This window comes from Desmodus rotundus, chromosome 1 (genome assembly GCF_022682495.2).
Source record: "Desmodus rotundus isolate HL8 chromosome 1, HLdesRot8A.1, whole genome shotgun sequence".
In the NCBI taxonomy this organism is placed as follows: Eukaryota; Metazoa; Chordata; class Mammalia; order Chiroptera; family Phyllostomidae; genus Desmodus; species Desmodus rotundus.
The window spans coordinates 182,106,498-182,128,890 of record NC_071387.1 but is presented as its reverse complement, the minus strand read 5'-3'; the positions used below and the strand labels follow the sequence as shown (position 1 = coordinate 182,128,890).

The 22,393-nt window shown below is 47.4% G+C and overlaps 1 protein-coding gene and 1 pseudogene across 2 annotated transcripts in view; both read right to left on the bottom strand.

Moving 5' to 3' along the window:
• The window catches only part of LOC112320947 (26S proteasome non-ATPase regulatory subunit 10-like), a 57,196-nt pseudogene extending 46,655 nt beyond the window's left edge, over positions 1 to 10,541 (bottom strand).
• Positions 10,542 to 13,172: 2,631 nt separating this feature from the next.
• Positions 13,173 to 22,393, bottom strand: part of TENT4A (terminal nucleotidyltransferase 4A) — a 42,845-nt gene continuing 33,624 nt past the window's right edge. The window contains exons 8-13 of one of the 2 annotated variants that reach the window (XM_053913796.2): positions 21,909 to 22,035; positions 20,266 to 20,366; positions 18,772 to 18,944; positions 18,164 to 18,322; positions 16,146 to 16,310; positions 13,173 to 15,477 (exon numbers count right to left, since the gene is read on the bottom strand). In XM_053913796.2, coding sequence (XP_053769771.1) covers positions 15,286 to 15,477; positions 16,146 to 16,310; positions 18,164 to 18,322; positions 18,772 to 18,944; positions 20,266 to 20,366; positions 21,909 to 22,035 — 917 coding nt within the window. In that variant the 3' untranslated portion in view covers positions 13,173 to 15,285. Of the gene's footprint in view, positions 15,481 to 16,145; positions 16,311 to 18,163; positions 18,323 to 18,771; positions 18,945 to 20,265; positions 20,367 to 21,908; positions 22,036 to 22,393 lie in introns of both variants that reach the window. The other variant, XM_053913794.2, reaches the window with a different exon arrangement.

The window sequence follows — 22,393 nt, the reverse complement described above, 5'->3', positions numbered from 1 at the left end:
GCAGTGTTTGTGGCCTCAAGCACTGTTAAGCACCCCACGGCATTCCTAAAACATTGGGACGAGCAGATTGAGGAGGTCGTATAAACCTTCTTGGTTTATAGACTCAGGAAGTGAAGGCTCCGAGGCTTCTGCAGGACAAATGTTACCTGGGAAAGTAATGCCTTCCATCAGGGGAGCTCAGCCCTGACTGCACAGCCAAAGTACCAATGGAGTTTTAAAACATTTGCATCTAGGCTGGACCCCAACTCAACCAAATCCTAATCTCTGGGAATGGGGCCAAGCAGCAATGATTGATTGGTTTATGAGTGTCTCAGGTGAGTGTAAGGAGAGCCAGGGTGGCACACTGACCCCTTGGCTTTCTCATGGGCCTTACATCTTAACTGAAATTCATTTGGATCAATCTGCCAGCTCCTTGCAGAGGAAGCAATGGGCCCAGGATGGGTAAGTTTTGTTGGGGTGCAGGGAATGTGGGAATAGGGCCCTGTCTCAAAGAGAGGCTGGAGGAGGGAGTGGAGCCCACCCGCACCCCCACCTTGCCACAGCTGCAGATAGCAGCTGTCCTGGAGCAGGAAGAAAGCTCTTCTGTCCTGTGCACATGATCTCCTGTCACTGCCTTCAACTCACACCCAGTGTGGTGCAGTTACATAACCCAAGGAGCCGTGTTGTTAAAGGTCAAAGTCGAGACGGATCTGGCACAGCAGGAAATTCAGGATAAATTTAGTTAAGATCACAGCTCTCCCGGCAAAGACACGACTCTGACCTGCTGGTGCTGTGCATCCTAACACACAGATTCCTGGACTGGAGATTCACACTCAAACATCCGACTGCAGCCAACAACAAATTAGGCAGTCTGAGCAATTTCCACGGCTCCTAGAAGGGGAAGGGCTAGAGTTGTCACCACACAGCATCTTTGGGTTTTCTCTGCCTCTAGAGATCTCCAGGGCTGGGGCAGCTCTGTGGGAGGGGCCAGCAGGCTCACCAGGGGCATCCCTCGGAGGCCTCAATGTTCTCACCTGTATGGTGTTGGGGACTCTGCTATGATACCCTTGCAGAGTCTGGTCTCTGGGCTGGGCTGGATACCTCTTGGGACCCGCCCTCCACGTGCACACACAAAGCCTCCCTGCCTCTAGGGTCCTGACAACACCCTTACTGGTCCAGGGAATCCAGGACTGGCAGGTGGCCCAACACCTTCACAAGGCTCTTTTGCAGAGACAGAAGGGAGCAGAACCTGGAGGAGCTGCCCAGCACCCTCCTGCTCATCCTCACTCCCTGGGAGCCCAGGGTGGGCTGGGAGGATGGGGTGGCATGTCTCTGCCTCACTGCTGAAACCCAGCACCAACACTGAAACCATACCCTATAGTTTTTTCTCTCTCTCTCTCCCTCTCTTTCTTTCGTTGTTTTTTTGTATTTTTGGTTGTTTTTTTTTTTTTTTTAGTGTTTTTCAGGAGATAACACCAGACCTCGTCACAACACTCAGAAGACCACCAGACCAGCCAGATCAAGTTGGGCCCAGAGGCTTGCGCAGGCCCAATTACAGTCACATGACTCAAAAATGACCTAGAGAACACAGTGGAACCAAGACTCATGGAACCAAAGTAACAGAGGTGACTCTGCTTCCCATCGAGAGCCCATCCAGAAGGCAGAGGCCCGTCAGTGAGGAAGATCTGGTGCCCAGCCCAATATGGACACATACAGGACTGACCCATCGAACTCTGCCATGCTGGAATTCCTTAGTTCCCTCCTGGCATCCTTCACAGTCCTTACCTTAGGTGGTTTCGTTCCAAAACTATCCAGTCAGACCCCCTGAATTGGAATTAGTAATTATGCGTAGCCCCTCCTCAGCTTATTCTTTAAATTTGCTTCAAGTCTTTATTGGAGAGATTCATTTGAGCTTCCTCTCTGGTCTCCTCATCTGGTTTCCTTATGAATAAAACCACTTTTTCTCTGAAGAAAAAAAAAAACAAACCTGTTGCCTCAACATTCTCTGTATGTGACGGATAAAGGACCCACCAACTTTGGTCGGAGACCCAGCCCACTCCCTGCAGACCTGCCTTTCCGACGACATCAGGGAAGGACAGCTGGGTGGCTCCACCAGTCCCTGTCAACGCGGGGAACCGCCCAGCCTGTAGAGTTTCTATGAGTTGACTTGAACCAAACTGACAACAATTTCTGGTAAGCAAAATCTCAAGGGGTTGGGAAAACACTCCAGAAAATGGAAGTTTCGCCACTTTTGAAAATTGTCTCAACATTTTATTTTTTTAGTTTCTGAAATACAAATCAAGGGGCATTTTTGTAACAGCCTGTTAAGTTTTACATTCTTTTTAATATAGGATGACTTAATATAGGTACTTCAAAACTTCCTTTTTAAAAACAACACTTTTTATGGAAAGAAATAGCTCATTAAAAAGATACCTGAGTACACAGGCTATGATTTTTCTTTATATTAGTACTTATGAATGCCAAACTTGGAATAGCAGGCCCTCCAATTGAAGATTTGGTCCTCTAAAACATAAAAGTATTCCTCCGATAACAAAAATAAATTAAACATACTGTTTAAAAAAACAGAAATTTTTGGTATAGGCCTCTGAGTAAACTTGAAAAATGAGTAAGGACTTGTTTCAATCATACGGAAGAAACGTTCTAGAATCTACCTACAAACATTTGGCAGAACTACTGGCTGGAGGCTGTGGAGGCTGTTCCGCCTCAGAGGAGGACGCACGGTTCACGGCAAAGTGCTGGAGTCACACAATAGCCACGGAGTCGCTTACTCAAAATTAACCAAAATTCTATATAGAATGTACAACAGTAGTAGAACACTATCAACAGTTATTCAAGTCCTGGAAAGCAAATTAGAGCAAATATCTCAACAGGAACAATATTCAAAATGTGATTTCGAACGTGAAAAAACTCCATCTTTAATAGACAATGTCTTATGCCCAAGTGCATTTGTTTCCAGGACACTGAGGACCACCGCAACACGTGCGAAGTAAGAGTAAATCCAATCTGCTCAACCTTCCCCCGTTCCCTTGAGTGTGAACCCAGGCCACCTTTGGCCACTTGCAGAGGTGTCTTTTCTTCTTTATTCTCAATGTACAGGTAACTGAGCACACGGGCCCATCCACATGTCACCTTGATGCGTGACCCGACAACTCGTGCTGAGAGAAACAGGTTTTTCTTTACAGGGTCCCAGCTTCAGGGGGCTGGGGGCCCTCCTGCTCGGAGCCCTGCTCTCCCACGAGAGCCAGCACATCTCCTGCCCCCCACCAGGCTACAAGCCAAAAGCGTGCCCAGGATTCCCCGTATCCTTGTCTGTTCTTAAGCTGGCTGTGCAAACAGCTCTCCTGGAAGCTCTTCCCTGGAAGATACGCTCACGGTTTCAGAGTCGCCATCCTCTTGCAGCAGCTCTCCCCTTCAGGATCTGGAGTGCACTTCTCTCAGCCTCCACGTAGTGGTGCCGGAAAACGTGTGCTGTGTTACAGTGGATGCTGGTGGAGTCCAGGGAGGTATACATCCCAAGAGGGTGACTTCTCTGTGTGTCCTCCGGAGAAATAAAAGTCAGCATTCCCGGTCACGCTTCAGTTCCAAGGCACCTCCCGCGAATCCGTGCCGGTTGGGCAGGTTCGCGCACAGCTCCGTCGGCTCTCTCCTTGCACCCTTTCCTCAGCCAGCATGGCTGCCTTCCTCACTACCCAGGGCACATGGCAGAATCCTGATTCCCGGCCAGCATGGCCTCTACCTCACACACCAGCCCTCATAGTGGACTGCTTCACTACAAACTGCATAGCTGCTTGCTGCTTCCTCTCTCAGACCTCAAGGCCAAATCCCCCGACTTCCTGGCTCCTTCCTCATGGCTGCCTGCTTCTCTTTCAGCCCACCCTCTTTTTAAATGCTGACCCAGAGCTTCCTAGTACCTCATATCCAGCCCTTCTTACAATGTTCTACTTTTGCCAGTTCCGCTATATCTTTACCTTCTTTTAGCTACCATTCTTGGTCGTGGCATGAATCCCCCATGACAGACAGACATCTCGGCTGGGCCACCTCCCCTGGCTAAGTCATGAGTCACTGAATATTCTGAAAATCACATAGACTTTTTGCCCAGGGCAGCAGCACAGCTATCAACTAGCTATCAACTTGCCGTAGTTATGCAAAGTATCTTAAACACCATATCATCTACTTCCCTCACCCCCCAACCATGGGCTGTGGGGAATTTCTCCTATATTCTGGAGGCCCCCACTTTGCACCCTATTTCAATTACAATTGCTCCCTGGGACAATAGCAGTTTCGCTTCTTCCACTCTCTCCGCATCACAGGTTAAGTGTAACCATCACAGGTTACCCTCCGTGTCCTGGATATGAATCATCTTCAAGTGACACTTGGGGGCTGCCCAGTGCATTGCTGCAGCCTCATAATTGTCCTTAGCATCTTCCAATAACATGACAGTGGTCTTGTGCCTGCTTTTGGAAGCTGTATGATGTAGGAGAGTACAACCATTTTGATGGGCAGCATTCACTTGAGCACCTCTTCCCAGAAGGGCTTTTACAGTCCCATCCTGGCCAGCAGAAGCCACAGTCTGAAGAGACCAACCAGCACCATCTCTTTCCTGCACTGGCATTCCAAGTTGCAGCAAGAATTCCAGTTTCTCTATGCCCGGTTGAGCAAGCCCAATGCAATGCAGTTCTGCGGGGCAGTTCTGGTAGCCAGGGGATTTTCAGCCACAAGCTCCTCCTTCAACTGGTCCAGCTTTCTGCTGTAGTCCAGACTGCAGATCACTAGGTCAGACACAAACCCTCCATCGCACTCTCCCAGGATCTCTGTGCAGCAGGACCCTAACCCACCTACTTCATACACCAGAATCAAAGTGGGAGACGTAAGGGGAGGTTACATGAATTCCTTTGGTGATCGATTCGGGAGGTAGGAGAAAGCAAAGAAGGGAAATCTCTGGCATTGGGTAAAAAGTAAAATGGAGAGACACCTAATTTCTTTTACATCAGTGAATACAGGACAGTCATCAACATGTACAGCACACAGAGATGATATATGGGGAACGGGATAACAATGAAGGGTTCTGCGGTCTCCGCTCTGGTGGGAGATTGTGCCCCGAGGGGTCTGGGAAAAGATTTCTCTGATATTCCAAAGATTATGTTATCAGAGATGCAAAAAAGACAATAGACAGTCTCAGTTAAGGTAAAGACTGAACTTCGTCAAGGTAGATACTGACCTAGGACATAACTACCTGCCACGACCTACCTTTAGTTAGGTAATTTCAGACCGCCCTATGTGGCTACTTAGCAGTCTCTGAGTTTGTGAGACCTGCCAAGCAGGCCTTCCCTGAGCTGGTCAGGTTCAGTATGTGGCCCCTTTTTCATACACGCCCAGCAAACCCCACCCTATGTGGGGGTCAATGAGAAAAATCAGGGCCTACTGACTGCGTAATAAACAGAAAAAACAAACTTATTGGTGAAATAGCATGTAGTCATCTTCTCAAGGATCTTCTTCAAAACCTCCCCCATCTCCCACCCCTCACCATGTCCCTTCCCCCTCCCCCATTCCATCTCTCATGCCCCCCATCTCCCATCTCCCACAAAGTTCTTTCCACAAGTAGAGATATTTGACCCCTCACATATATCCCTCTTCTCTCAGAGTCACCCCTGGGACCACTCTACTTGGCTGGGTGGGGTTGAGCATGATTAATAAAAAACTACTATTCCTGTAACACCCGACCTAAGAAAACTGATGGGACAGTTAAAAAGCACACAGCTGCCTGACTAGGTGATCCTGGATTACAAGACATCCGAAATATTGGCAGCCAGTTCTAGTTTATTATGGGTGGGGGGCAAATGTTTCATTAAGTTCTAAACTAAGTTATTTTCAATGCCTTTTTAAAAGTAAGCATTTACTACTTAAATTTTAAGATGCTTAATATACGCATCTCTTCAAGCCAGTTGACATGTTAAAATGCGGCAGATTCACACAAAATTGAATTGCAATTATTGGCTTTGTAAAATGATTCATATTATAATTTCTCTCCCTAGGGTTTGTGACTCATTATGGCAATTAAAAATATAGATTTTATTTATATGCACACGGAGGCAACATAACACATGCATAAATTAATGTATAATACCATATTAAAATTTCTTACACATAAGGAGCAACATCTTTATTCAAAAAGATCTATAAACCACAGACAAGATTTTACTTGGATCTATATTAAAATAACAGGGGAAAAAAGAACTTTCCACCAACAGATTTTGCACATGTGTACAAAATGTACAGGGCACTTTTTATTCCAGGAAACACCTATTATCTTCTAGAGCACCCCCCCCCCCGCCATTTCCCCACCCGTGCTCCCTCTCCCCACCCCTCCCTGGGCTCTGTTTCTCTGCAGCATGTGGGATTACACGACTCACTAACCACCTGCCAGCTTTCCAACCCAGTGGCCCCTTCACACTCCTTAGCTCGGTCACCTTCTCTGCAGCATGTCACTGCTAGTGAAACTCTCTTCCTATAGGAGGGGGCGTGGGGCCCTCCTATTTTTCCTCCCTAGTCCTCCGCCTCCCACACAAGAGCAGTTCATCACATCACGTTCCCACAGCCTGTCTCTGGTATTTCCTTTCTCTCTGAACTTCAGTCGTTACTCATGCCCATATCTTCAAGTTTACCAAGACCCTCCTCCATCAAGACCACCGTCCTCACCACCACCCCTCTCCCAGCTACCTCACACTCAGCATGGCCAAACTAAGCTCCTTAGGTCCCCATAAACTTGGAAACTGGTTCTTCTTAGAGTCGCCTTGCTAAGACACACTGAATCTATCAACTCAACGGGCCTGCCATGGGCATGCACGCTCACGGGCACGCACACACACACACACACACACTCGCATAATAAAAACTGCCCAAAAGCCAGGTTACTACACTGTTTATATATATAAAGGACCAAATAGTTAATATCTTAAGCTTTGCAAGTCACGCAGTATCTGTCCTGACTCTAGTCTACCACTGAAGGTGAAAAATGGCCCTAGACGATATTTAAACAAATGAATGTGGACACATTCCAACAGAACTTCACAGAGCTTATAAAACCAGGTAGCAGGCTAGATTTGACCAAGGGGCCGTCATTTACCGAGTCGTGCCCAAAAACACAGCAATAGGGTCGCAGTGGTTATCTATGCCCGTTGGAATTCCAATGGTTCTGACACTCGTTATATTGTTCTGTGTTTTCCAAGGCGCCAATATGAGGATGCACATCATGTTTATAATCAGAACACGGATTTAAGCCAATGTCAGTCGTTAGTGGCTGATGTCTTGATCCGCTCTGTTGATGGAGGTTTACACCCAGTCGAGAGAAAGACCCCTGGGGAACCAAACACTGTTTACAAGGAGCCTAGAATCAGGTGGCGATTACTGGGCTTGTTTGAGGCTCCAAGAGAAAGATTTTCGTGTACTTTACTTCTTGTCCTCAATCTGTGCAGGCTCTTGGGTGTGTGCTCTCACACACAGTGATTTTCTTTAGGATGTGGATGGAATTCTCTTTTCCAGCACATTTTCCTCACATGACTTCCTCACCTCATTGGCAGGGTAGAAGTCAAAGAAGATACTTTTATTTCTTATACTGCAAACTCAATGAGAATGAAGAAATGAGGCAAACTGCAGTGTGTTTTCTCCTCTCCGTGTCTGCTCCAGTGCACACAGTACTGGTTAAAGCATCGGTTTACTTAATGCCCCCAGGCCCCAGGAGAAGGGCCCTGGTGTGATCAGTAGTTGTGGGTGAGCACAGGAGGTGGCAGATGGGCAGGAACTCCCCGAGACCCCCACGAGCAGGGCAGTTTGGGGTCCCAACCCAGGCCCCACTCCCTGGGACCTTCTGAAATGCCCTGTTCCTTCAGCACAGCACTGCTGGCGGGGGAGGGGCGCTGCCTGCCCAAGCTGGCAGTCCATCCGCTGGAAGACTGAGCCAGCAGATGGCCCAGACGAACAAGGCCATCTCACAGTGGTCGTGCTAGCGCCCCGGGGTCACCCTAACAAAGTGCCACATACACGCCAAGTGCTCAGGGCGCGGCCTGGCACACAGTGAGTCTACATGAAGACTCACCTGACCCTAACAGCAGTCATGAGGAGGCCAAGTCAGCATTGTCCCTCCGGAGCCAAGAACAAGGCTGAGCTTTTGGCTGAATACCTCTTCCCAGAGGTCTGAGCCCCCAAATACAGAGCATCTTCTTTCAGCTGCCAAGAAGGGCTAAACTCCCCTAAATTCTCCGAAGCTGTGCCTCTAGTCTCCTCAAATCACAACAGTCAAGAGCCCTTGTTTCTTCATTCATGTCAGAAGAGAAAGGTTAAGTCAGGATAAAAAGGGTAAGTTGAAAGGATTAAACATGTTTCTGTCATTTTCTAGGTCTGATGCGTTTCACTCGGTACCTTGCCAAACAGAAATTTAACTGAAAATTGTTTCAAGGGAAAATGTAATTATAAGAAGGTAAAACCAACAAGCCTTATCACAAAGCCCCTGGAGGGTTGTTTGACAGGTTGAGTCTAGCCATGTGTTCTCTTGTGTGTGCATGTAAATAAATACACACACATCATGTGCAGCTCCCAGAAGCAGAGACCTGCCCAGGGAGTCAGTGCAAGGCAGCTGGACATGGAGCCGCAGGGAGGGGAGAGGGTTAGAGAAGGAAGCAAAAGGTCAAGAATCCTGCATCCCGAAGGCCTTACTTAGGTCAGAGGAGAAGGTCTCTGTGAGTGACCTTTGCAGAGCAGCTGCAATTTACAAAGTGCTTTTGCAGAGGGGGACACGTGGTGAGGGGCTGAGGCCGATGGTCACTTGCCTTGCTCACAATGAGGGAGAGAGATGGAACAGGACAGAGTCCTCAGCCCGCAAGCAGCTCCTGTCCCCTTCCCACCCTGAGTCCCTCCTTCAAAGAAGAGCGTCCTGGGGGTAGGTCCTGCAGGTCCCTGGGACACAGCCCCCTCCACCCATCAAGCTCGGGTTCCCTCCCAGCACATGAGGACCCTACGACAGAGTCTGGCCTGCGGATTCTGCAGGGAGAGTGAAGACTGATTTCAGCAACACCTGGGGCAGCCTGGAGTAGCCTGGACCCCCACCTTGCAGTCTCACCCTCATTGTCACTGTTGGGATTTTACAGATCTTTCTTTTTGTCAGTAGAAGGAAAAAGTGCAGCCTCATCTTCCCATGTTACGTTTTAAACCCAAGCACAAGGTTTTTCAAATACTTAATTCGCAGCCTACCTCAAGGGGCCAGCCATCCTCTCACGAGGAAGGGACCCTCCTGCCCCTCAGTGATGTTCAGGCCTTTGACTCCTGAGGGATGGAGGGATCGACAAGTGTGGGAGGTTCTCAAGGCAAGAGAATCTGTTTGTAAGGCAAGAGCGCCCCCTGTCTTCTCTTGGTGAGACTCCAAGCAGCCTGCACTTTCCAAAGGACCTGCGGAGGAGGGTGGGACAAGGAGGGAGGGAGCCCTCAGCTCCCGCCTCAGACCCTGTGTCAGGGCGCATAGCGCAGTTGGCAGCAGGAAAGGACGGAGGCCTGCTGCACCCAGGAACTTGAGATGAAATGAAACAACAAAATGAAACAGAGCAAAACAACAAAGCAAAATGTTGGCAATCATCAGGCTTCCTCGTGTCTCCGACTTTTCTTCCTCCTATGCTTATTGACTAGCCCGCACTCTCAAAAAACACCAAACAAAACCCTCCATCCAGTGTGGGGGACATTTGAATGGGCTCATTTCAGCTAAAAGGACAAAACACTTCTAAAAGTTTTTAGTACATATCTAGATTCCAATATTCCTAAAAAATTAGCCTGGAGTCTTGACTCCATTTCCTGCTGCTTTTCTCCATGTAATTTTTTTTTTTAACTCACTGAAGCTTTGCAGTTTTCTTGCTTCAGACTTTACCTGGCGTGGGATAACAGCAGCAAGGGAAGCAGGATGCTGCCCATAAACCTGTGCCCAGCAACTTCTGGGTGTCCAGCACGGTGCTGAGCTGGTGAGGGACCCACACACACATGCACACACATACACATATGCCTCAGAAAACTCAGTCTATCCAATAAAGAAGATAAATATGAAAAGTTAATTAACACAGAAGAAACATTACCTTGTTACCACGATACATCGATTGTCAAAAAAAAAAAAAATGATTATTTGGCCACTGAAGATTCTGGGCCCAATACCGAAAAAGAGGAAAACCACCATCTAATCCCCTCCAGATGGCTCTGCGGGGAGGAGGGACCCCATAGACATGGACAAAGGAGCTGGCCCTAGGAAGGTGGACAGGAAAAAGAGGGGCTGTCCCCCATACCTGCCAACCCTCACCCTGTGCCCAGAGGGGGACATGGGTCACACAGGTGGAGACCAGCGGTGTTAGGACTCCCACACTGAGGCAGATCCCCTTCCCTGCACCGGACCTACCCTGGGGCTTCCCAAACTTCACAGCGAGCTGGGAAGTCAGGGCATGGAGAGAGGGAAACTGGCCACAAACACGTCCAGCTGCCCTTTGCTCTGCGCTCAGGACGGAGTGCAGCGACATTTAGACCTGACCACGCAGCGCCACCTCCAGCCAGTGAGATGCTTCTCATCAAAGGGCCACACTGGGCACCCCACCCCTCAGTCTCTTGACAAGCAGCAGAGGATGCTGGCCAGGCTGGAGACCTGGAGGGAGGTCTAACATCTCTCATCTGAGGCACGCCCCTGTACCCTGTCCCCTCTCATCAGCATTTGGTTGTTGCTGTTGCTTCATGAAGTGGAAGAGAACAGAATAGGCACTGCATGTAAGAGTAGCACAGTTATATGCACATGGTGGCAAATAAAATGCACCGTTTTTGATGAGGCATCAGAGAAATATGAAGGATGGTGCTTTCGAGCAACAGCTCTCAGACCTGGCCACTGGGGAGAATCACAGGGGCTTAAAGTTTCCAGGTGCACGTAGATCTGTCCACACGGAGGAATTCACACCTCTGCAGGTGGAGGCCCAGCAGCCACAATCCTAGGAGACATGCACACAGGTCTTAGGGTGGACTCCCAACTGGCCACCCATAGAGAGGAATCAGCACCAATAGTGTGGTGGTTAGGGGCTGTCCTGGGGCCATGAGGTCCACTGGCCATTAGTTCCAAGGCCACAGGAGGGGTGCTCCTGGGGAGGGCGGGCCTGGAGAGGCCTGGGGAGTGTGTAGGAGCTGCTGTCCAGAGCATGGGGCCAGGTGGGCCCCAGAAACTCAGCCATGGCCGCCCGGGGACGTGGGCACTGACCAGAAGCACAGAGACCTGCAACTTTCGATAACATGGCTCATGTCTGTCCAATTCAGTTCCCACGTGGCCTTTTATTTTGTGTATCTCCAGTTTTCTTTATTTTACTCTTTAATTCATTTTATTGTATTGTACACGACAAATGGGTACCTGACCAATGGGATATTAAAAAATAAACAAGTCCTTCAGTACAGACCATTTGAGAGGCAAGCGTTTAGAGGCCAAGGGAAACCATGGCCTTCTCCTCAGAAAGGACATGTGGCCCACCTGCAGGGGCCATGGCTGGTCTCCACCGCCCGGCCACAGCTGTCCAGGGGCTGAAGATGCAGAGGTCTGTGGTGAAGGCTGCACCCCCTCACCCCGGCCAGTGCTACCCTGAGGTGAGGACGGAAGGCTGCTTGGGTGGCAGTGTGGTGTCTTGGAGAGAGGCAAGGCTGGGTGGCTGGGATGAGCCCAGGGCTATGTGGATGGAGAACGGTTTGGCCTCATTCACGAGGAGTTCAGAGATCTAGGCCTGACGGAGGCAGCAGAGGAACTTCCTTTCTAACAGGGGAGGCAAGGCCAATAGCCAAGAGGGAGTGAGGGGAACAGGGGATGGGGGAATTTGGACTAAGTGGGGGTTAAAAGCCGTCACTGGGAAAGAGCAAGAAGCACCTGAGTGCACGGGGTGACATGTCTCATCTCCACTGCGACACTTACTGAATAGCCTTGACCCAGTTACTCAACCCCCTGTGCCTCAGTTTACTCACCTAGAAATGGGAACCATACCTGTACCACAGGGTGGGCACCCACTAAGCACTAACCAGTATCAGGCTCATCTCAGCGGAGCCACCTACAGGGTCTTGGCTCCAGCCCCCAGTATTCCTTACCCAGCATGCAGGGCCAGCAGGGGCGAGAACACAGGAATGGGGTCTGGCCAGGAGAATCAAGTGAGAGTGCGTGAGGGGCTGCAGGTATGTGAAGCGTAGGATATACAGCTGGATGAGGAGGCAGCAGGGGGCAGGGAGGACAGAATAGGAGGTTCAATAGCCTTAAGTGGGATAAGGGGGAAAGAAGCTAAAATGACGGGATGTTGAGGGTAGTGCATGCTTAAAACAATCACAGCACACTTCTCCAGGACCCGTCTCGATGAGGGCCAGCATCTTACAAACACTGACCACGAAAACCCAGTCCAACAGGAAATCGCCCCATTTCCTGAGCCAAGTAGTATTCTCATAACCGTTTAAACACATCAGCACAGGTCACTCTGCGTCCGGCCACTGCACTTTCTCAGGACCACTGAGATTTCTGGAAACCTCACGGGAACACAGTGCTGTGAGGAGGGGGCCTCCTTGGTCTCCAGTAGCACCTGCATGGAGAACCTTCGGAAATCTGTTGTGGAAGGACTGACTGTGTGGTTGTACCCACAACACCCGCCTTCACAACGTTGTCAATTGTTCTGAAACGCACACTCTAAGGGGCCCTAGCCTGAGACATGTTTTGTCCCTCAGTCACTGGTTTGTAACAATTTTTACAAACTTCCTTTCAAAGACTACATTTCAAGATACATTATGATTATTTGACAGCTTCAAATGTGTCTTTTTTAAGTGGTATCAATATAAATGTTGACCTAATAGTGATAGAGAGGAAACACGTTTGGTTGGGAAGTACATTCTATCCTAGTATCAGTTTGTAAAAAACCGCAGACATAGTATCATTTAAATGGTTTTACTCAGACCTCATCAGCACCGCAAGAGAGAAAATACTATGTTTCAATTCCGATTCTCTCACACAACCTGGAACCTCAAGTAGGTTCTGAATTTACTGAACCAAGGGATGAAATAATTTTTCAATGCCTTAATTTAGAAAATTCAAGAATGCTAAACTGTAGAAGCTACCCTTCCCCTTGAAAAGAAAGCTCACATTCAAACACTACTTGGTTTCCAAAGTTTATTAAAAATCAAAGAATAGAAAAACTTTACATAAAAATATGTCAATTTTAGCTTCCACATTGTTGTCCACACACAAAAAAAATCGAAACATGATTTCTTCTTGTTAAACCTGTAGCGCGTGACCACAGTGGTAGCCAGGCCAATTCATTCCGTTCACCATGACGAGGGTGGAGCATGGCGCCTGTGCCTGTGAATCGAGCTTTAGAATGGGCACCCACGGGACACTCGCTGCCGTCCCCGCAGTGGCGTCCTTAGTGTAGTGTAACAGTCAATATTGCTAATGCGTAAAGATTAGTACAGGCCTACATATCAGTTTTTATAAATATTTCTTTATCAATAGGTTCACAATTTAAATATCTTTAAATATTTTTGATAGCTTTCAGTCATTAAGAACTGCAGACAAAATGTGCTACTCTATTCTGGAATGCCTCCTAGAGAACCTGCAGTCACAGCTGGCAGCTCTCAATGATAATGTGGGTCAGTCCTGCTAAAAAAAATAAAATAAAATAAAAAATAAACAGACCATAGACAGTGTAAAGCTTGCCCTTGCTGGGTGTCCACCACACTCAGCCCCCCTCCGCACGTCTACCTAGTGTCACGGTAGTAAGTTTCTCGTCTCGGCGTTCTCCACTAGTGGACTTCAAAGGCCACCCTCCCTGTAGTGCTCAGCGGGGCCGATGCCCCATGTTACAAATGGGCAGTCGGATGACCTGTGAGATGCAGCGCACTCCTAGGACAACTGTAGTGCTCCAAAAACTCAGGGTTAGGCAGGATGGATATATTCTCGTCAAAAAAAGGTAATAAAGACAGTGGTTGTCATGGCAGAATACACTTGCATAGTATACCTATATGCTTCTCAGGTTGGGCTCCAGCAGTTCCCTGGTCCCAACACTGGGCTGTGCTCTCCTGCAATACATTAGGAATACTCCCCACGGCGCACTGAGCAGCTCAAGTACTTCTCGTATATTTGCTCTTAACAGAACGAATGCATACTGCTACATAGATTCCTCAATGGAATCAACATAATTCCTTTCTCCACATTCCTAAAACTGGGCACCATTGTCTGTAATGAGATTCACCAGACCCATCATTACAGGCTATGTTACTAAAACTGACTGAAGCATGTAGAAGTTCACATTTTTTTTAAAGATTCTATAATGTGACAACCTCTTCTTCCCTTAGAAAGTTAGACTTCTGGCACTTTTTAAATGCTGGATTTGTTGTCTAGTTTAAAAGAACCCAAAACCAAAACATTAAAACTCCACGGTCAGAGCGAGACAACAGACAGGCCGGACGGCAGAGCTGGCAGGCAGCTGGTCAGAGACTTGGGGGCCAGGCCCCTTCAGAAGACTGGGGGGAGCAACGTGGCTCCTTCAACACGAACTGAGAGGCCTCCCCTCTGACCCAAAGAACAAACATAAAAATAAACTCGCGCCCCTCACGCACGGTGTCTGCAGCAGTGCCCATCAGACAGCCGGCCGACTCGATGGACCCAACTTAGAAAATGCGACTTGGGAAAGGACCTAAGCTTGTTTAAAAAAATTCCCTCCTCCCTTAAATATAACTTACATGAAAATATGAAATTAAATAAAAAATATATGAGTTATTGCACAAATCATAAGTTTTCAATATTTACATAGAAAAACAGTTCTGAAATTTGAAACAAAATGTGAGGGCAGTAAAACAATGGCGACCTCCCATCCTGTCCAAGGAAGAACCGAGTAAGGGGTTCATCTCTGTGGCTCTGCCAAACATAAAATGAAAACACCCAACCTCAAAGGAACAGACACAGCTACTGAGAAACAAACGCCAAAGCCGACTTCACCCCCTGCAGCTCCAGGTCCAGATCAGCCTCTGGAAGGATCCTGGGAAGGCAGAAAACAGCGTCCACGTTGAATAAGGCTTCACAGATGAGCACAAGGAGCTGTTCTTTAAGATGGACGTGACCACCACACAAGGAACATGCAGAGTGATCAGCGGCGGGCGTTCGAGGGGCCCGGCTGATGTGCTAGATGCTGGTCTCAGTTCCCGCCGGGTGCCAAGGCCACCCGGGTCAGTCTCGGAAGGGTGGGGGCCAGGAGGTGCCGCCAGGAGCTATTATCTGCTGAGACTGACGGGCAGGCTGTCCCTCGTGTGAGTGTGTTTTTTCCTCCTCCAGCCGGTACGGTTATACTGGTGGTGTCCCCGGTTGCCCACGGGGGGCCGCACACCACCACTGCCCACGGAGCTGTAGCTGCCACCTTGGCTGTGGTTGTGAGAGCCTTTCATGGCCAGCTTCATGCCACTGTGCTGCTAAAGAGATAAAGAGAGACAGCAACGATGGAGGGTGTTACTTCGGAGGGAGCTCTACTTTCAGCCCTTTGAAGGCAACCACGAGCCTGATGTGGCCCCCGGTGAAAATGAGTTTGACACCCCTGTCTAGAGTTTGACACCCCTGTCTAATGTATGGGATCTGGGCTTAGATTAGCAACAGGAAAATGGAAAAACACATTTTCAGGGATCCCCGGGCCCCGCCAGCCCACCTGGCCCTCTGCAGGGAGGCCAGGAAAAGCCCTGCTGGGGAGTGACACTGCGGGAGTGCGAACATCGCAAGGAGCCGTGTCAAAATTTTTCCTGATTGTTGGCTTCTGGAAAACCAATGTTTTTAGCACATAAATTAATAGATAAACAGGAAAACAAAATGATCATTACTCCAAACCTTATTTCAAACTTCAGTATTATGCTAACGAGTTCAATAGAGAAATTAATATATAATGAGAGAAATTAAACTATATTAAATTTTGAAACAACTTCTTACCACTTTTAAAGTTTTGCAAAGGAAAGCATGAAGCTGAACAACCAGAAAACAAATTCCGTTTTGAAAAGTCTGTGGAAGGCTCTCTTTGGCGAAGAAAGCACTGCCGATCATGAACCTGCTTTGGTTGGTGTCGGGGGCCTAAGTTGGACGGGGGACCTACCTTATGATAGAGGTGAGGGCTGGAGAGCGGGTTGGGAGACGTGGACGGAATGGCCGGGGAAGATATGTGGTGCACAGCCTTCAGGGCTGGGGTTCCTTCAACACCAACTTGTCTGCAAGGAACTGGGGCCACCCCCAGGGTCGGCGGAGGTATAGTAAACCTGGTCTAGGGACAGAACCACCAGAGACACCCATAAGGTACATATCCAACACAGTCAGCCACCCCACTTCCAGGGCTGAGCACCAGAAGGCGGCATTTGCAAAAAGGCTCATGAATCCGGTCTGTGTTTGACTATAGCCTCACAAGATTTTCTTACGAATCAGAAACATTTTATGTTCTGAAACAGCAATCACAATAGGAACCAAAGTTAGAAAGTTTCGATATTTATTTAGGCTAAACAAGACCAAACAATTAAAAAAAAAAAAAAAAGCAAAACTAAAGTCATCAGAGTCACTGTCCCTCGAATATCTGGAAAGAGCCCACAGCAGTGACAGCCTGCAGATGGATGCCGAGGCAAGGCGGTCCCTGTCCCTCTGCCACAGTTTGTCTGCATACCATCCTGACGCAGCACAGGATGCTGGGTGGACCCCTGTCCTCAGACCTTCAAAAACCACTGTTCACACCCTGCAGTCCTTTGCCCCACACACCTCTGGAGAGTGACGGTGGCCCTCCTTGCACATCATCTATGTTGTTTTACACTCACATTATAACCACGTTGCAGAGACTGGCTTTCCTTTTAAAGTGAATTAATGTGATGGTTTTACACATATACACGAGGTCTGTCTGGAAGAAGTCGAGCCATTGGTAATATACTGAAAATGTTTTGCACCACATCGATGTAACCTGGTAGCAAAGAGAGTGGACTGGAATGTGCACGCGTGAACAATGGCGACTTCACTGTACTAGTCAGTGGGGGTGGTAGATGCCGTTGAGTGAGCATGTGTACTGTGTTGCAATCGTATTCAAAATGAATGAATGAGTAGAGCAATACATCTGCATTAAGCTTGAACATTCCTCCGTGGAAACCATTCTCATGGTTCAGAAGGTGCAGCTCTGGGCAACTGGTGATTGGCAGCTTCATCATGACAACATGCCCACTCATGCATCACATCTCGTGAAGAGTTTTTTGGCGAAACATCAAATCACCCAGGTGACTCAGCCACCAGATATCCCAGATTTGGTGCCCTGTGACTTTTGGTTTTTCCCAAAACTAAAATCACCTTTGAAAAGGCAGAGATTTCAAACTGTAAATGAGATTCAGGAATATACGATGGGACAGCTGATGCCGATTGGGAGAACTGTGTGAGGTCCCAAGGTGACTACTTTGAAGGGGACTAAGGTGTCACTGTCCTATGTACAATGTTTCCTGTTTCTTCATCTCTATTTTTCATATTGTGTGGCTGGATACTTTCTGGACAGACCTTGTATATTCAATTGATGTATAATTGGGAAGTAGATACAAAATTTAGTATTTTTGAAATGGTCTTCTAGACTTACAATTTTGCTTAAATTTTTAAAAAACATTCTAATAGAAAAAGCCCTATAATACTGCCTTTGGGAAAAAATGTAATCAACTGGAAAAAGTCAAAGTTTATAATAAACTACGTAAGCATGTAAACACTGTGGTTCTGAGAGGAAACAGCAACACACGTCCATTTCAGCCTGGGGGCAGCATCACAGCCCTTCTCTCCAACACGACCCCAGGAGAATGGTCTCACACTGTGTATCAGTGTAATTTGCAGAATGACGGTCAATTTGGACCTTGTCAAAAGCCACTTCAGTGTTTACGAACCGAGTCCCCTCACTGGTAACACTGCGTGTGGTGGACCTGATAACACTATCTTTTAAAGAATGACAGAAATTACAGGCTATCATATCCACAAAAGATGACAATTTCCTAAAAGACAGAAATGTATCTTCCAAAGACTTTTCAAGTTCTTTTCCTAAATCAAAGGTGTCAGCCACTCCTACACGGTTCCCAGCGGCCCATCACCAGATGGGCACCAGCAGCCACGTACCTGAGTGTTAGTTGTCATGACCAATGTTCTGGAAGTAGTGGACTGAGGTTTGCCACTCGGGATGGGCAGGGCGGTGGGCAAGCTGGCCAGCAGAGGAGTGGGTGCTTGCAGACTGAACTGGTAAACGCTGGGTGTTGTGCAGGGTGGCGTGTCAGAATCCTGCGAGGAGGAAGAACAGGGAGGGCTGTCCAAGGAGGGGCACGGCTCCTTAAAGCCAGGAAAGGAAGGCCAACAGCACACTCACTGTGCACACTCACTGCTAGAACCCATCTACTACTGCTGCTCAACTACAGGCAGCCCGAAGCTGCTCACACGTCCTTCATTTCAAACTGAAGAACAACGTGAAAGAAGTATAGGAGGGACACCTAGACCTAAATGTTTTACTTCCAAGTACGTTTTCTAGAAACTATTGAAGGAAGCACTGAAATTCTATTGTCAGTGGCATCAGTGCTCACAAGAGGCCACGTGGGCCACGGAGACTGGCACTCACAGCAGAGTAGGGGCCACGCGCCACTTGGGGTGGTCTCACACACACACACACACACACACACACAGAGTGATGAAAAACCCCCACTATGGATGTTTTCCACAAACACAGACACACTCACAATGTCACTTCCAGAGAGTGAAGACACGGAAGACGCAGAGGAGCCCGAGGAGAGAAGCTGGGGGCTGGGCAGAGACAAGGTCAGGCGCTGGCTGTAGGGCGGCTCCGGGTCTCGGCACTGGGGCTGCTCCCCATCACACGGGCTTATTCGCTCTTTTATCTTAATCCTGTTGTCTGTGGAGAGAAAAACACAGCCCAGGTGAGTCACCTTTAAGGAGCGCAGATATAAGGGTCCTATGGGACAGCCACCAGCCACAGGTATGACTGAGCCTTGAAATGATGTTAATGAGACTGACAAATTGAATTTCTAATTTTATTTAATTTTTAAAATCATTTTGTTTCAGCTATTGGAAAACATTTAAATATATTTAAAACAACTTGCGCATGTAAATAGTTTTCAACTGCACATTTTATGAAATCTAATTTATAGATCAAGTATTCCTGGTGGAAATTTAACATCCTAACTGTAATGTGCTACAAGAATAAATACACACTGGATTTCAGATCTCATACAAAATATACCTGTTCAGAAAGTATCCAGCCACACAATATGAAAAATAGAGACATTTATTGAAGAAGACACAGGAAACACTGTAGATAGGACAGTGATACCTTAGTCCCCTTCAAAGTAGGCACCTTGGGACCTCACACAGTTCTCCCAATCATCATCAGCTGTCCCATCGTATTTTGCTGAATCTCAATGACAGTCTGAAACTTCTGACTTTTCAAAGGTGATTTTAGTTTTGGGAAAAGCCAAAAGTCAGAGGACACCAAATCTGGGGTATCTGGTGGCTGAGTCACCTGGGTGATTTGGTGTTTTACCAAAAAACTCTACACGAGATGTAATGTGTGAGAGGGTACATTGTTGTGATGAAGCTGCCAATCACCAGTTGCCCAGAGCTGTGGCCTTCTGAACCATGAGAATAGTTTCCACAGAGGAATGTTCAAGCTTAATGCAGACATATTGCTCTACTCAGTCATTCTGAATGTGACAGCCACACAGTACACATGCTCACTCAACAGCATCTACTGCCCCCACTGACTAGTACAGTGAGGTCATCATTGTTCACGTATGTGCATTCCAGTCCACTCTCCTTGGCTGCCAGGTCACATGAATGTCACATAAACTGTTTTCATTATATTAACAATGGCTGGACTTTTTCTGGACAGATCTCATATCTCAATGACTTTTTATATTGATTACATGAAATATTAACATTTTGTACATTAAATTGAATAAATCATATTATCAAAATTAATTCTACCTGTTTATTTTCACATTTTTAAGGCAGTTACTAGAAACTTTAAAATTCCATGAAGCACACCTTATATTTCTACTGGATAGTGCTGGCCTAAGTCTCACAGTTTTAAATTAAACTCATAGAAATACTATGAATTTTTCTTAATTTAAACAATTTCCCATGAAGGGACAAAGAGATACTCCTATACGAGGGGTCAGGAGGTGAAGGATAATGCAAGGGAATTAATCTCTCACCAAGGTCGGGCGCCGGGTGGACCTTGCTGCCCCATTTCTCCTTGATCCACCTCCGGTAGTCAATCACTTCCTGAGTTACTTTGACGATTCTTCCTAAAGTACTATAAAGGGACAAGGCGGGAAATCAACACAGTACAGCAGGACTGTGAAGCCCATGAACCCTCCCCTGTAGCTACTTTATACTTTTAACAATATATTGCTCTGCTAAGTGAAATACAGGAAAAAGTTAAAATAATTTTACAAAATATGTATGACTTCCGATGTTCAAACCCAAACATACTTTGAGATCACGGTATGGTAAAAGCAGATCTTTTGCAGACGTCCTTGAACCTAAATTGATCTACAAAAACTGTTTAAATCAAGTGCCTACATAGGGAAGTCCACCTTCCCAACCAACATGACCATGTCTGACATTCCCACTTCCACTTCCCACCAGGAACGGAGAGACAGAGCACCCACTGTGGGGCCCAAAGCACTGCCTGAAAACCCACGACAGCTCTCCCGCCACCACGCCAGGCCTCCTAACCTACTTATCCCATCACCTGCCCAAGGAACAGAGACGACAGCACTGTTTCAGCTACCACTTGCGGCCATCATACCATTCTTCAGCCACTCTGCCCCCGCCTCCTCTCTCCATCCCCCAGTCCCACTGCAACAGCATTAAGGCAGTTACTAGAAACTCTGGAATTCTATTAGGCACACACCATGTTTCTTCTAGATGGTACTGGCCTAAGTCTTACAGTTTTATAGTAAACTCTTACAGAAAAACTAGGTATTTTTCTTAGTTTGAACAATTTCCCATGAAGGAGCAAAGAGATACTCCTACATGAGTGGTCAGGCTAACACGAGTGAATTAATCTCTCACCAAAGTCGGGCACCAGGTAGACAGACCCTGCCGCCCCGTTTCTGGGGTTAGAAATAAATATTTCTCACTAGCAATGGAAGTGTACACTGTAAATGTTCCCGAAAAGAGAATGACGGACCGCTGTGCCTAAGAGAAAAGGGATGGGGCCTGTAGGCTCGAATACACATTCACGTAGAGCTAACTATTCACATTCTGAAGACTGCCTTCAGGAAAAGCGTCATATTCCAAAGTTTTATATTTATTTTATTTTATTTTTCCATCCTCACCTGAGGATATTTTTTCATTGCTTTTAGGAAGAGAGGAAGGGAGAGAGGAACTGGGGAGAGGGAGAGAAAGAGAGAAAGACTGATGTGAGAGAGAAACATCAGCTGGTTGCCTCCTATACGCATCCCGACCAGGGATCAAACCCTCAGCCTTTCAGTGTACGGGATGACCTGCAACCACCTGAGCCATACTGGTCAGGGAACGTTCTTAAAGTTTTAAAAGCCAGGAACCACCTCCCCCAAACAAAATATTCTTAAAAGGGAAATGCTAACTCCTCAAATAAGAAATTTCCAACTCTTAACCTTGGAATGAATCAAATATGGCCATCCTGAATTCCTAAAAGGTCTTCCTTTACTGATATTTTCAGGTTTTAATAAAATCTGATGGCACATCCATTAGTAAACTTCATGAAAGCAAATGACAGAGGCAAAGGGTACCAGCTTTCCAGAGGCTAATGAGGGTGCAACTACCATACCCCTGGAGCCCAACAGAGGTGTTGATGGACTTCGGTTACCTTTCAGAATCTCTGTTTGGATAGGACCTCGCAAGTGGTGACACGGCATGACTCAGAACAATGTAGGCGTAGTCAAAAACCTGCTTCACCTGCATGGCCCCATAGGAGCTGCGGCCAACATCATTTCCTGAAACAGAAAGGCAGCTATAAAACTCTACCCAACGTGTGAGCCATCAAATGTTTCTTATCTTCTCATGTACGTTAGTCTGAAGTGGGCCCTCAAACACGTCCAGACCCCAACAGCAAAGCCGTATTGGGCACCTGCAAACACACCTTAGCTAATCGTCACGTGCCTCTTACAGTATTCACAGGCCAAAGGCCCTGATCTGCATTACCCGATCAGGGTCTACCCCCACGAAGAAAGATGTCATTCACCAACGTGGAGTGGCAGTTCGAGAGTCAAGTAACTCCCCAGGTGGCAAAAAAACACAAGGATGTCAAAGCAGCAACCTGAATCAGGCTGCCCTCATGCTGATTGGGAGCTC